The sequence below is a fragment of the Amphiura filiformis genome, chromosome 2 (assembly GCF_039555335.1).
Source record: "Amphiura filiformis chromosome 2, Afil_fr2py, whole genome shotgun sequence".
In the NCBI taxonomy this organism is placed as follows: domain Eukaryota; kingdom Metazoa; phylum Echinodermata; class Ophiuroidea; order Amphilepidida; family Amphiuridae; genus Amphiura; species Amphiura filiformis.
The window spans coordinates 31,153,849-31,170,130 of NC_092629.1; the positions used below are offsets into that span (position 1 = coordinate 31,153,849).

The window sequence follows — 16,282 nt, forward strand, 5'->3', positions numbered from 1 at the left end:
TTTCGTTAGGGTTCGTTAAAGTCATGTCCAAGGTTAAAGTGACAATAGTCGTATTCAGAATGCAATTCGATGTGTCACATGTGTTCTCAGGTCCCACAAAAAAATACTGTACACACACAAAACACTGTATGTTTACTATTATTAATAGGCCTAAATGTAATTCATAGAAATGGAATCGTTAATGAAAATTACAGGATGATTGCATACATTACGATTGTTAAAAGTGGGCGCATATGTCACGGATGGTACTTAATGGTATACATTATGTGCGTTCACAAACCTGTCTAGTACCCGAATCTAGAAACTACTCACTACAGTGTGGGCCAAAAACAACTTTACCCAATTTCAGAGGGTGGTTGCTCGAATTGTAGAAGAGCTATTCATAATATTGCTACATATTCTAAATGTATATATTTCTAAAAGTATGTGATGAAGAAATGAAAGCAAAAGAAGCTAAATTAACAAAATGGTGCTAGTTTTACGTCCGAGGGTCAAAAATCACTTTGTCCACACGTAATTCAATGGTATGTGTCCGATTGCTAAGAGTACGGCATACATATGCGTTAGGCATACATGTAATTGGTAAACACGTTTGGCTTGTCTTTGAAAACTGATGATTGTTTTACATGCATGAAAGAAATACAATCGGTTTTAACCCCCATTTACTTGTCATGTACTCGAACTTCACCCCTGTTATTGACCAACAATCAGCATAAAAATTACACAATTACAAAGGTTTTATCTGGCGCAATTTTTGAATTTTAAATAGGCCTTCGTGCATTTTGTGACTGCGTGGCTTATTTCTAAAAAGGTTTGCAAGGTGTCAAGATAAGGCAATTCACAACACAAGAGATGACTTTTATGGCAGAGGTATAATTAATAAAGAACAGAAAGCTTTTTGGTAGTGCAGCGTCAATTTCGGATTCGTTTCCCGAACATAAGATCCCACCGAAACTTACAATAACTCTATACATACGAACAACTTTCACAACCTCGGAAGTGTGATGAATAGATGCAAAGCGCGGAGCGGACGTCCAAGAACTGGTCATTCAGCTGCAAATATTGCAGCGGTTCAAAGGGATCTTGCAGCTAACCCCAGAGTCAGTTGTCGACGCAACAATTTGCCGAACATACCACGAACGCAATAAGTTCAATAACTTCAAACTTTCTTGTAGATAGCATTTCGTAATGACAAACAAATCAGGTCTGAGGTTACAATTGCTTTGCGCATATTTGAAGAGAATTGTGTTTATCTTTGGAGCGTGAAAGCTGCATATCATGACGAAATATCATAGCTTCAGCTTGACATTTAAATTGTTCATGTTTGATTTATTTGATTGTGTTATATAAAATTGCTGAACAAATTTGTGCGTATATGAGTGGTTCTCATTCTTTATCGAACTTGTCATTGCAAGTGGTGCGACGCGACAGCTATCACTGCAAAATTCCTGGCGACAGAGTGACTACATCGCACTGGAACTCGGAAGTCACTACCGCTGTCACTCCAGAATAACCTACTCTATGGTGGCCGACAGAGTCACTACATGAGAGTGACTACATCGGAAACAAGGCAGTAGGGTACTATGCAGCAGTGTCATCACGTAGTGACTACAACTGCTAGCATCCGATGTGTTACCTGCTCGATGCCGCATCGGCGACTCATGATGTACACCACCGACTAGATTCCGACAGTGGTCCACATCTTGTAGTCACATCAAAGTGACTTCCGTAGCCAGTGCCCATGCGTCGCCTGCTCGGTGCCCAGTCGGCGAACTTCAAGGTGACTACGCTGCCGAAAGGTCGTTGACCGAACCCTGTTATGAGTTCGAACACTCTGGGGACGCGCGCGTATATCTACCAAATACGCGCTGATGATGACAAATACGCGTATCATGCTAGTTTACTGCTTTGTATACGCTCATGAATGGAATGAGTTGGTTTTATAATTAATTGATTGATGCATGCTGTACAGTGGGTCTGTGGTTCTACTGCCGTCTTTGTTTTTGTTTTGTTTTTATCGTGCTTTTGCTTTCTTTATCATTTATATTTCAACTGTGAGACTTCCGATTCATTTTGTTTCATTTATTTAATGTTCTCTTTTATAATATTTTAATTCTTTTTGTGCTGCCTGTTTAATAATCTCGTCAACTGTGTGTGTTTTATATGCAGTTCTTGTTCTTGGTTTATCTGTTTTTTTCATTTCAAACATTTTTATTTTGTTTATTTGTTTGCTTGTTTTCCCACAAAACTTATATCATTGCTTTGTTTACTTCAGTGGTTAGATGACATGTTTTGCTATCAAATTAGGCCTATTTTTTCATATTTTGCATGATAACGTTATATAGGCCTATTGAAACTTTTTTTTATATTTAAAACGAATTGTGTTTTTAAATGTTTTAAAAGAGATATTAATTTTCAGCCGAAGTTCGCAAAGTATGCCTATTATAGGCCTAGCATTTTCAATTTATACATTTTGATTTGCCAAAAACTTATTTTGAAGCAAGAATTTTTCTGTTATATTTAAAATTGATTTATAGGCCTAGCATGCATTTTGTTTTACTTCTTGTCACTTTCCTGAAAGGTCTACTGCAAATTTATACTTTTACTGCCGTAAGTTTATGCAAAACTTTGGCTTGTGCTATTTTCTTTTTCAGTTTTTCAAAATGGTGCTTTTATAGATATATGTTTTTTTTACGTTATCAAATTATGCCTATCGGTGTCACATCAATATAGGCCTGGTCCTGTTGCAATGTTTGTTTGAAATTATCTTATTTTTTATCACGCAAATATTGATGCTTGTTATGAATTAATATTGTTATAATTATACACATTTAATATTTTAATTCATCAATAGGCCTACATGCTTCTTATAATATTCCTACTTTTAACTTCTTTATTTGCCATTTTTCTCAAGTTGTTTTCTTTCGAAGTGTTTCTTTGTTTCTTCCATTCTTCGTTTATTGGTTTCTTCCTGTTTATTTATTTCTTAACTTTTTATTTATTTAGTTATTCAAATAACCACCAATTAACAAAAATGTATTTTATTCATCATATTAGTTTATTGAATTATACTTTGTTTACTGATCATGTTTAGGCCTATTTCTTTTTTTACTAACAAATTTATTTTATTCATCTAATATTTCCTTTATTTTTAAAGTCCAGTTTGCAATTTCCCCTCCCTAATCCCCTAAAAAAAGCAAGAAATAAAGAATATTATTTGAATAAATCAAAAGAATATAAAAAATATGGCAATAAAAGCAAAACCGGCAACCCAAAACGCCGGTACTGAGCACCCAGGCAAAGTTAATTTTGACTCTTTGATTTAAAACTAGCGTCACGTTTTTAATTTAATACATTTTTGGATAGTTTTTTCAGCAAATACTCTAAAGAAGATGTTCTTTACGAATATGTGAAAACAATTTGCAGCAGACTTTTCAATTTTGAGATATGAACCTTTTAAATTGGGTAAAGTTGTTTTTGGCCCACACTGTATAGAAACCAGACTTTATCATTTTAGGCTCTAATTACAATTTTTGGGCGCTTCACGCGCAAATGTCCATCTCAAACAAGTACAAAATATGCCCCTTAATTTTACTGCTTTCGCCGCTGTTAAAATAGTAAAAGTTGTTTGTAGTGTCAAGTGTCAAATCACTGGTACTTAGGTAAAAAATCAGCCATTAAAAAATGCGTGATTTTAACGCGCGATATTTTATAACATCTCCAAAACTGCAGAAGACACGAGGACATACCTTCCAGCACCACGCTCCTCCTATAAGGGCGTGGCTACTGGTTGTTCAGCAAGACTTTACATTCGCCAACGTGCAGTGTACTTTATCTCCTAATAAAAAAAACCCTTTAAAAAAGGGATGTACCAGGACAGGAATGATTTCATGTGATGATTAAATAATCCTTCTGAAAGATGCTTGTAATGTGTAATATTTGACAGGCGAGACATGATTTTAAAATGACAATTGTGATTCAAGGATGTACATCTAATTGATTGGCCTTGGTTGGATGCTTGCAATTAAACATATGGGGTAATCTCTGATAATTATGTGATATTGTTGGCTGGCAAAATAGGGAGATTTTGGATGGTGGGAAGTACTGGTTGATTGGTGGTAGGGCCTATTGGTGAAAAGGATTAGTTGACGCTAATTCACATGTCCTTCTACTCAAATATTATTATCACCAGGTTTGGATGGCGTGAGTAGGAAGCAGATACTGTTAGGGTACAAACACCCCTACACATATACCCCACATACATGGATTGCTAAATGGTCTTGTGGCCTAAAAAACAACCGACGTTCGCACCTTAGGGCCTATATTATAGATTAATTCATTCATAGCTCTTTTTGTTTTTGAGAATTTAAGCATACAAAGTAACAAGCAAAATTTCGAGAAATATTATTTTTCGAAAACTGAACCCAAAAATAGCACCTTTAAAGCCACACTGTGAATGTAAAAAGTGGTAGGGTATTCTAAAAGATAGCCAATATTCTAAGTAACAAAATTCAATCATTACTTAGGACCTATGCCCTAAGCTTCATTCTAGTTGTGACATATTTGTCATCATAAAAATAGACCCAAATATTTGAAGGTGATGTGTGCATCAATAGCTTTTGGTCATCATCGTGTTACCAGGAAATGTACATATTTCCAATATTCAGTGATCTTGCTTATTTATTAATAGGCCTACAGGTCTTCGATGTGAGGGATTCAACTTTTACCATGTTTACTGCATGTTGCATGGTCAAACATGTTACATGTAGTTGAAAATTATCCAACACATAGGCCTATTAAGATAACAGACCACCACAGACAGACCACTAGGAACATGAATAGAGTAAGATGTGTAAATTAAATATGTCATCACAACTCAGCAGGTAGCTCTCACCAGAGATATTGGATCACATACCATACAACACACTGAGATACTGAACTCACACAAAGCATGTATGGTACCCGGTGTGTCTGCCCACATGATCCCATAGCCTGCCAAGATAAGTGTTCTAGTGAAGAGAACCAGCAAAACTTCCTAGTCTAGATTCAGAAAAATTATTTTCCTAAAACATATACCTATTTTACCTTACCATGCAAAATCAACACAATATTTCTGATATCCGTTCAACCACAAGTTATATGTTTACACATTACAAGCATAAAACATCATAAAAACAACTTGATTCAGGTACGTGCTTTCTTCATGAATTTCTGTTTCATACATAGCCTAGAAACAGCAATTTTTTATATCCAACTAATAAGTACCGCGGCCAGCTTTGCTGGCCCCGGTACAAAAAGCCCATGTGGACATGTTGGAAGGCCACGTGGTAATGCGTAAAGTTTTTGTCAATTTCCCTGTGTGATTTTCTAAATTTTAAAACAGATTTGATGAACGTACCTCCATGCCCTAGTGACAAGGCCACCAGTAACATGAGTAAGGTGGCACAATTCTCTAATATCATCTCGGATCCGTACTAGATGTCAAAGGTAATCTTCATTGGTTGTGCCACAAAATTAATAAAAATGACTTTTATTTGCAGCTCGCAAATATTTCAGATTACCACTCAACACTGAAATCGCGCTGGCTCTATTTTCCAAGCTTAAGATGGTATGCGTATTTCTCAAAAATAAATTGGACACGGATACCTTGATGTAGTAGGTATGTAGTAGAAGTAAAGACACAAAATAATGATATCTGTGAAATTTGAATTTTGTTGTTCTTTTATAAAAAAAAAAATGGTAGCAGTAAGTTTAGCTTAAAAATAAACAAGCTATTTTTAAATCGAAGGCGTGCCAATTGCAAACACTTCTATGTCAGCTATAGAATGTGATGGTATCCTAAAGGCTAAGTGTAAACATTTATGAGAGTTTACAAAGCATTCTGCTATATTCATTACATGGCATGGTAGAATTACAATCAAGATGCGTAGTGCAAGTGCTGTCATCTATAATTCGAGGGCTAAATGCAAGTGAAACTAATTATTATGGTTTTTTGCTATGGATTGCTAAATGCCATTCATTCTGCATATCATACGCTGATTTGACAACGTCAAACGTATATCAGGCTTTTAAGCGATACAATAAAACTGTATATTGTACAATATTTTCAAAATACCCGGATGCAATACAATATTTCTTGAATATTGTACGCGTATCGCGTACGCGTCGCGCGTTACCATGGTGACGGCACCAACACGCGTCATGATACAACAGCACAACAATACACTACAGACATCGTAACGGCCCACAGGAAATTTCGTACTGTATAAACAAGTAAAATCACAAACTGAATTCGCGGCAATTCTGGATGATGATAACCTTAGGAAATATAATCCACATCTACAAATAAACCTATATATAATTATTCCGAAATTGGTTTTGGAGAGTAAAGAGCAGAAAACAAGAAGGTCAAAAGGTAAGCTTACATTACAATACACATTGGTTAAACCCGGTGGCTTGGTAAGCTTAAATTTTCATTTTACCGCATAGCAAAAGCCTGATATAAATAATAATAATAATATTGAATGGCTTATTTTCGTGTGATACAAGAATATATTGCACTCGATAGAAAAATATTGAACTCGTCTTCGACTCGTGCAATATTTTTCTACCTCGTGCAATATATTTTTGTATCACACTCAAAGCCATTCAATATTATACAAATATTTTAATCACGCATCAGACAATCACACATTGAATTAAGTATCACACTTTTACATAAAATAATAAGTATTATTTATTGAGCGCTTGTACAGTAGATACGTTTAGATGAGAGAATAAATTCGATCTAGTCAACCAGATTATTCCAACATACCTTGGAGCAATCAACGTTGCGGTCATTACCACTGACCTTCCCCTGGGTTGTGATGTTAGATACGTTAAGGCTTTAAGTTTTAATCTTAACGTGTATCTATACCAGTTAGCAGCTGCAAATGTGTGTAATATCTGAATAATTACATTTCACTACACACTTAAGCATGCAACAATGTGCAGGAGGATCGTTCATTGAGCAAGCGTCAAACGTTCAATTTGTTTAAGGTTACACAAAGAGACGTATAAAAAACGTATAAAAGACGTATAAAGTTGTTCTCTAAAACAGAGTTTTCTCAGTAATCAAATATCGCAGCGAGTGAAATGTTGGTGCATTGGATGTAGCTTAACATTTTTGTGTGTGTTATATACAAATTATTAGAATAAATTTGAAAATCCTTCGTTTAAAGCATTTTTACCCACCATGTTCACAAGATCAAAAACACGTTCCATGAGGTTTTTTTCAAATGTGCGCTCCGTATAAATCCACACCGAGTGATTGTTTTCTTCTTTTTCTTATTGCATTACAAATCGATCAAAGAAATAATGTTGCCATGGGGAAGAACCAAATACAGTACCGATTAAATTTTAAAAGCCCGTTTTGGGGGAAAATTTTGGAGAATTTGCTTGAGAAAAAGCTGGTTTGTGAAATTATCGATATCTTGATTACGAGACGTTAATTTAGACATCTGAATACCTACATTATTTCTCAATATTCTGCCAATTGCTATTCCATTTGATTTTCACTCCAAATTGAAGCTTGTTTTGCAAAAACGAGGTTTTCCTCCATCAGTTCGTTCAAAATTTCAGCGCCGACATGCGTGTTTATTCTAAGAGCCATAATGCGGACGTGATTGTAATCATATGTAATTGCATCCAATTATAGTTATATCATTCGCTTTGAGAACAGTCAATTCCGTAAGCTGATCTATGGCGGAGTGGATAGAGCGTTGGACTGGGAATCTAATATGAACTATTTTTGTGGGTTCGAGTCTCCGTGTGGCTGAATTTTCATTTTTTTTTCTCTTTTCTCATTTTTACCTCCTTTCTTTCCTCTTTTCTTTCTCCCTTTCTTTTCATTTCTTTCTTTCTTTCTTTCTTTCTTTTCGTTCATTTTCTTTCTCTCTCTTTCTTTCTCTGTTTCACTATTTCTTTATTCTTTCTTGCTCCTTTCTTTTTAGTTTTATTTGATGTGATTGATTGTTTTTCACTTTATATAATTCAGAAATTTGTAGGCCTGCTAAATCTGTCTTGTTGATTTTCATCCCAAATTCGATTTACAAATAATTGCTTTTTGATATTGTTGTTGTTGCCTACCCTATTACATTGTAATCAGGGGAATAGCAGCATTGATTTCATCAAAGATATCAAGGCTATAAATTCAAAATCAACACATTTTTCAGGGCGTAGCTTGACGAAGTGCCCCCAATCAATTTTAAAATTTATAAAATCCTTGTGAAAATTGCCGAAAACGGCTTGTGCCACCCCCCGGCATCCGAGCTCCGGGCACGAGCTAAGCCAAGTTTCATAGCCTTTTCATGTCTTGACCGTGGATCGATATTCTATTGTAAGTAGGCCTACGTCCCGGTACGCTTGTTCTTTTTCTGCATGGCTGTTTCTGTTATGAACTTACACCCCTCTGAAATCAAGCGCATGAAAAACTCTCGGCTAACCTTAAAAGAATGATTGAACTATATATGAAATTCTTTTTTCTGTGTTTTGTTCTCTTCTCACAGGAGGAAGCTGCCCCATATGCCCCCTATAGGTACGTCACTGCATCATGTGTCACCCATATGGTGATTGATGTTAAGTGTCTTAAGCACATATCCACCCGCTCCTACCCCTCATAAACATTACCCCCATGTTAAGGGCTGGGGTATGAACGTTTGGACAGTATTTATTTTGGGACATTAGAGCACATCAGACATATCGAATTGCATTCTGAATACGAAGAATGTCATTCTGATATCAAATAATTTCGATTTTTGAAATTCGCAATTTAATACACATTTTATGGCAAATCATTAAAATTGATATTTTTGATATTTAACAGTACTTGAAGTAAACTTTATAAATCTGATGATTTATACTTAAAGTGTATGTAGGTGGGATGAAAAGCCGACGATCAATTGAAAATTTTGACCTTTCTTTTTGAAGATATGGATTTTTTTCCCAAAACATCAAAAAAAATTAGGTCTTTTGGGGAAAAAATCCATATCTTCAATATGAAAGGTCAAAATTTTCAATTGACCGTCGGCTTTTCCTCCCTGCTACATACACTTTAAGAATATATCATTAGATTTATATAATTTACTTCGAGGACTGGTATATATCAAACATTTGAAAAATATCAAATTTTTATAATTTGTCATAAAATTTGTATTATATTGTGATTTAAAAAAATGAAAATTATTTGATATCAGAAAGACATGCCTCGTATTCAGAATGCAATTCGATAGGTCTGAGGTGCTCTCATGTCCCACAAAAAATACTGTCGAAACGCAATAAACGCTCATTTTGGATCCCTTAAGGCTATTTATAATTATTCAACTTGTTGCCGTGACGCATTTGCTCCTCTGCAAATATCAATATGTCTTATGCCTTTAGGCGACGAAAAAAACCTTGTTCTACAGGCGGACGGACCTTTTAGGTATGGTCGATTTCAAAAACGCAAATTCTGGGTCGGTCAGGAACACAGATCAGGTTTTTTTCGTCACCTTAGCCACGTCTATTAATTTGTTTAAGGTGCTGCGGGGCGCGCTTTCATCTCGGCAGCAATTAATGAATAATATAGACCCTTCCATGACGAATAGTTAATACCGATACCTACAGTAGAATGAGATCCATTAAGATAGAGCCCATTTAAATTTGACCGATGACACCAATCGTACCACCAAGCACCTTTGTATGTGACGGCACAATTTTCCACATAAAGATCATTATCTACGTCACGTGTTGTAAATGGATGGCCATCATGATAAGTTAATGAATCGCCCGCTAGAGAAAACAAAACAAATATAATGTGACTAACGATTTAAGTTTTGAAATGTCATAAACGACCGATCGCATGTATATTCAAATCGCATGGATCTTCAAAGACGTATAGCAGGCGCGGATCAAGTACGTTCAAATTCCTCTCCTCTCCTCTCTCCTCCCCTCCCCTCCCCTCCCCTCCCCTCCCCTCCCCTCCTCTCTCCTCTCCTCTCCTCTCCCCTCCTCCTCTCCTCCTCCTCCTCTCCCTCCTCTCCTACTCCTTCTACTCCTCCTCCTCTTCCTCTCCTCTCCTCCTCCTCCTCCTCCTCCTCTCCTCTCCCTCCTCTCTCCCTCCTCCTCCTCTCCTCTCCTCTCCCCTCCTCCTCCCTCCCTCCCTCCTCTCCTCCTCCTCCCTCCTCTCCTCTCCTCTCCTCTCCTCTCTCTCCTCTCCTCCTCTCCTCTCCTCTCCTCTCCTCTCCTCTCCTCTCCTCCTCTCCTCTCCTCTCCTCCCTCCTCCTCTCTCCTCTCCTCTCTCTCCTCTCCTCTCCTCTCCTCTCCTCTCCTCTCTTATCTTATCTTACCTCCTCCCCCAATATCAGCTCCAAGCGTCAATTTGTAATTATCCGCCTCGTCACTGATGACAAATGACGCATACAAGTCATACGCCCACTCCGAGCCGTCAAATAAGTCTAATCTTAACTGGTATGTTTTACCATTGTTAACCAGGGCATAGATGTTATCATTACCAAGCCAATATTCTACTGCAGGGTCACCAAATCCTGCCTTATAATCTGCCCAGTCACGGTAAAAGTCTTCTGAACCATCGACACGCCTCTGAAACACCTGGCATTAGATATCAATGAGTCAAATTTACCACAAAGTATGATTCGTCGGCCGTATCACATACTGACGTATTCGACATTTCATTACGTTTTGTTACCTGCAGAGATTTGATCATGTCTCACCTCCTTTTTCAACCAAATCGACGGTATAAATTCTTGTAGTGAGGGATTAACATTTAACTACAAATTGCCTCAGGTATAACTAACTTTCTGGGAACTAATTACCACACAGGGTCATTTTATGTAACTCATTGACCCATTTGTGTTATATACTGCCTCTAGCTATAATGACATCCTTGTGATCTGGGAGAGAATTCAATTTTGGATCAATTCTCTCCAGGTTGTGAAAGAATATTTAACATTTTTGAGAAAATTGGTACATTAGTGGTTTAATTAGCAAGATATTAATTAATCCAATTATGTCGTATTTGCAAAACCTTGAAATGTTTGTATCACATAACAACACGCCCAGTATGTCGTGTCTACAATATAACGAATTTGCCGTTTCACATAATAGTGGCGTATTTGCGCTACGTATTTGCGAGACTTTGTCATTGCACGGTAGAATTGTTGTTTTGTCCTTTTCACATAGGGACGTATTTTATTTAACATTGATTTTGTGCAGAATAATTTATGCTCTGATAGTGATAAGAGAATTATATTGAATATATGGTATATTCGCGTTACTTTTAACCTGGTTTTAATCGACAATAATGTTTGAAAATGCACCAAATAAAAATCGCTAGATTTTCAAGTTCGATTTTTTCGAAATGCGTATTTTGCAAATGCGTCAGTATTTGATACGGCCGACTGACTGAGTATTGAAATGAACTAGAACATAAGCTCAGTGGCGTAGCCAATAGCCAAAGTTGGCATGTTCCCCTCTGAAACCGACTGAGGGAAGGCGTGCAGTCAGGCTATTGCATAAATATTTTGGGTGTTATAGACCCGGCCTGGTCCGTCTTGGTCAAAACGACCCGGGTCCATCACAGCTATTAATACACTTCGTCTTTGTAGAACCTGACCACCCACCACAACACAATTTTGGCCATTCAACTCCTCCTGGCCCAAAGTGTGGCGGTTCTGTGAGGTGAAGGCCTTAAGGGCGAGATTAAAGTTCGACCGCCGGTTTCTGGCGATTTTGCCTGGTTGTAAGATGTCATTGCTATAAGAATATTCAAGAATGGATGAGTAGCACAACAGCCGGTTCGTTTAAGTACCCAGTCGGAGAGATGTACACAATCGATCTGTTTATTTATTAACCATATTAATATACTATTTCGTCGGTAGAAACACTAACGTAAATGCATTTTTCTCCATTCTTCAATAGAGAAGAAGCATTTTTGTGTTTCACTAGTTGCGTACAAACACAAACATAGTACCGAGCATGCACTGCTCAAAGTAAAATATGACATCGCACGTGCCCTGGATGATAAATAATGGAGCTGCCATGTTGATTCTGTTGGATTTGTCTGCTGCCTTTGATACCATTGATCACGACATTCTCTTTCATAGGTCAACTTTGGCATCAAAGGCAGCTCTTCAATAGTTAAGGTCGTGTATGGCCGATCGTGAATTTGACGTGAGTGTAATTGGGTCGATGTGGGATGCATTTGACTGTTTTTATGGTGTCCCACAAGGATCAATTGTTGGTCCTAGGGCATATACTGCTTTAATATTCCTAATATCATGAATATGTTGCTACAATCATTCGGAATCATCTATATAACTGCTCTTTGCAATTATATGAATTTTGTTTTGTGCAACATATCGCGTATACTTCGTTACATTGTCCAATATGAGAGACCTTTGTCCAAACTGGACATTTCATGTCTTCATCTTCTGCAAAACAAAGCAGCTCGCAGAAACTCCCACGTCGCCACTTAGCTTCAGACTTATTGGACACCCTTCACTGGTTTCCTGTTAACAAACGTATCATTTTCAAAAATGTCCTGTATGTTTTCAAGACTGTGCACAATCTGGCTTCGGGTTAAATCACAAATAGCATCACGATACACAAACCATTAAGACAAGGTCTCCGCTCATCTCTGGATGTAAACAGTCGTGCAACTCCGAAAAACAACAGGATGTTCGGCGATGGCGATAGAGCTTTAAGTGTCCGTGGGCCCAAATTGCGGAACGACCTTCCTATATATAAACCATCCGTTCAACGCACACTGTTAATGCCTTTAAAGCAAGTTAAAAAAACTCACTTATACTAGTTGTTTTCATTGCGTATGTTTCCCTTTTTCTGTATTGCTGTGGTCATTTTGTTTCTCATTTGTTTATTTTTTCATGTAATGCACATTGCTGCCTTTTGGAAATGTGCTATATTAAGCGCCTTTTGTACGTAGAAAGTGTTATCTTGGTGTTTTGTTACCAGAATCTTAATGGCTTGTTACAAAAGCAAATAAATATTTTGGAAAAGATTTCCTGTCAATGGTTAAGGGAAGACCCTCATCAAAAACACCCATTTACAGTCATATTTCATTGTCATTCCAGGTAAAAGAGCAGATGTTTTTCTTTCTCATACTTTTTATTCCACAGAAATTGCAATTACGGTTCCCGAGAAATTGCAATATGAAGTGAAGCATCTTGCGCGATCAAATATATTAATTATGTATTTTATTGCTTTTCAAGCAGTGATATTTATTATGTATTTTATTGTTTTTCAATATATAATATTTTAACAAAAACTAAATCAGCTTTTATCATGTTATCTTCACAGCAAATTGTAATAAATCAACTGGCTGCTTTTTTACATGTTGCATGCAATAAATTTTCATCTAATTTGCATAAAAATATAAAAAGGTGTTTCTAGATATTAACACATTTTTTCCCAAAATGATGATTTTTAACCTTCGGTACACTCTGTGGACCCCATTTTTAATGGATTTCTATGAAATTGGCAGAGAATGAGTGTCAAGTTATTTGTCAAAAAATGTTGGAATTAGATTTTTGAATCTTTTTTGTTTCAATTTTGATATCTGAGCCCATTTTTGGGCCGTCTTGCTGACATACCATGGGGTCAAGTATGCATTCTCATTACGCAAACTGCCTGCATATACTTTTATCACCTAGCAGCCAAGGCAGAGGTCAAAGCTACATGGTACACGTGGTATGAGACTGCATTATTTGAAGCTGTTACAAAATCCAAAACATTTACGATCGTGCCAATATAATGAGCCACAGGTTCAAAAGTTCATCGATATCTCTATTTTTGCAGGGAGTACAATACATGTATATGCAGCATGTTTTCCTAATAAAAGGGAAGCTTTTTCATTGAAATATTTGCACAACATTTAAAAAATACGTTTTGAGGAAGTAACTTTCAATTGTACATTTTACAAATGACCAAAAATATCATCAGAAAGAATTTTTAACATGAACCATTTTCCCGAACCTTTATAATATAAAAACATGTTATGAAAATGTGTTCTTTGATGGAATGATGATGCTGATAATGACGATGATGCATGATGATGATTATGATGGTGTTGATGATAATGATGATATGAAGATGATGATGATAAATGACGACATACGGTTTAAAAATGACAAATTATGCTTATACATACGAAAATAATTGGTTGTATTGGAACGTTTTATAACATTGTAATTGCGTTCTAACATCATGATTGTTTTAAGAGCCGTTGCATACGTTATCATTTCGTTATTAAAACGTTTTGGTGCAAAGATTCAGCAATCACGAATTCAACTGTTACATGGCAGCGTTTTTAAATCGTCTTTTAAACGTTTCATAAAAACGAAACCAAGCTAAAACCAATTTAAAACGTTTTGTGTTTGCTGGGTAAATGATCACACATTTCATTATATTTTGGTGACATCAAAAGTCTGTAACGAAATAGTAAAGGAATTTTAAGGAAATTTACTCACAGTCCAGCCTAAACCATCTGTATCCATGTCACACCATACTTGCATACGTGTTGGTGCAGTGCTGCCGTTTACAATGGGATAGATCCAGTAAATACCACTCGTGTTTCTTCCGTGTGTGGTCAAGATCTCATAACAATCCTGAGGTTCTGGAAAAGAAAAGGTACTGCGTCTGTATTTAGGAGTCCTAAAGGGAGTTTCTGAGTGTTATTAACATGTTTAAGTTGAACTCCAGTTTTGCAATATGTGACCCGGCAGCACAAATGAGCCGTAAATTCCCTAAATTGTATTCCGAGTTACGGTGTAAAATGTGTACGAAGGTCGTATTCATCGGTAACTTAAGCTGGCCCGACATCTGTCTCATTTTGATAGTCAAAAACTAATCAATAATCCTATTGTTGAAGTGGAGAAGCTTCTACCTTAGATGGCTATAGGACTTTTAATAGCTCTGGTCTTTGTTTGCTTTTCCTAAATCCTGTTCAAGTGGTGGGTTAACAGGCATTGTATTTTGTACAGGTATGCATAACCAACAATTAACAATGAGAGAACTTTCTTAAACCTCGTTGACTTGGGGATGATTTGAAATGACCGCCAATTATGACTGTTTGATATTTATTGCCAGCAATGTGGGAAAAAAGAGACACATGTAAAAACGTAAAAAGCTATAATTTTGTTGAAGGAGCAAAGTTTAACAAACCATAACCCCGCTTCTGGATATCGTTTGAAGTCAAATGATATACCATTTTTAAGTTTATGATGTTTATTTTTAAACACGAAATAAAACAAAATTGACCGGGGAGGAATTTACGGCTCATTCGCCGTGAACGGTCACATATATTCTACATAATATTTAAACCTCCTATTACTCGGGTGTTGAGCGCCACGAATTCTCTAAATTTAGTAAGTTTCCTTTGTCGGCCGTGTAATTGAATGGGATAATTTTGAAATTTTTAAAACGCTTAAAATATCACAAACAAGTAGGCTTATGTTAATAAATAATATTAATACACGCGAAAACCGTTGAGCCAAATCATATGTATCGGATATCAGACAAAAAATACCATGCGAGTGAAAAATATGGCAACCTAATTGGAGGTAAATTACTAGTAGGCCGCGAGGTGCATTTTGTAACTAATTAATTTCATTGGACCCCCTCAACGTAAACAAAAAACAAAATTCGGTGCGGTGCGGACGGCCCTATTCTTCGCATCGCAAAAGAAGGAAAAAATCCCCAAATAATGTAATCCGTAAAAGTTTTTAGCCTTACATATTTACAAAACTTCCGAATTCATAATAGAGGTCTATTATATTGATCGCACGGAATCCTTCGTGGAATGCTTTTTCAACATAAATCACACTCGCGCGAAAATCTAATGGCGGCTAGAACGGCGATGTCGACTTGTTTTACCTGCTTACCTGCAGGTTCCGGCAGGTTAACCTGTTTTGTAGCAGCACCTGCAAAATTAACAATTAAACACGTTGCTATCGAGCTTGCATTAAGAACCCGGGTGGTGGAAACTCCATCAGTTGTGACGCCATTTATAGTCCATGACACAGTAGCAGTATGCAGACCACTTGAGACCACGCATAAAAAATCAAACGAGTCCCCTTCCAAGAAATCGTTGACAGTATCTTGGTTATCGTACGATTCAGAGTTAACCAACAGACTTATGTCAGCCATACTAGGTGCAACTGAAACAAAATTAAGGTAAAACATGCTGATCACAATCTATTTTCTTGGTGACAGTAAAGCCTGCATTTGC

At 36.7% G+C, this 16,282-nt stretch overlaps 1 protein-coding gene across 1 annotated transcript; it reads right to left on the bottom strand.

Annotated features, from left to right (window-relative positions):
- Window positions 1-9,349: 9,349 nt before the first annotated feature.
- LOC140139850 (microfibril-associated glycoprotein 4-like) lies at window positions 9,350-16,200 on the bottom strand. The gene is made up of 4 exons (XM_072161606.1): window positions 15,936-16,200; window positions 14,523-14,668; window positions 10,365-10,626; window positions 9,350-9,807 (listed from the first exon to the last, which is right to left on the bottom strand). Exons 1-4 carry the CDS (start codon window positions 16,198-16,200, stop codon window positions 9,551-9,553), a joined length of 930 nt encoding a protein of 309 aa, XP_072017707.1. The 3' UTR covers window positions 9,350-9,550.
- Window positions 16,201-16,282: the final 82 nt, after the last annotated feature.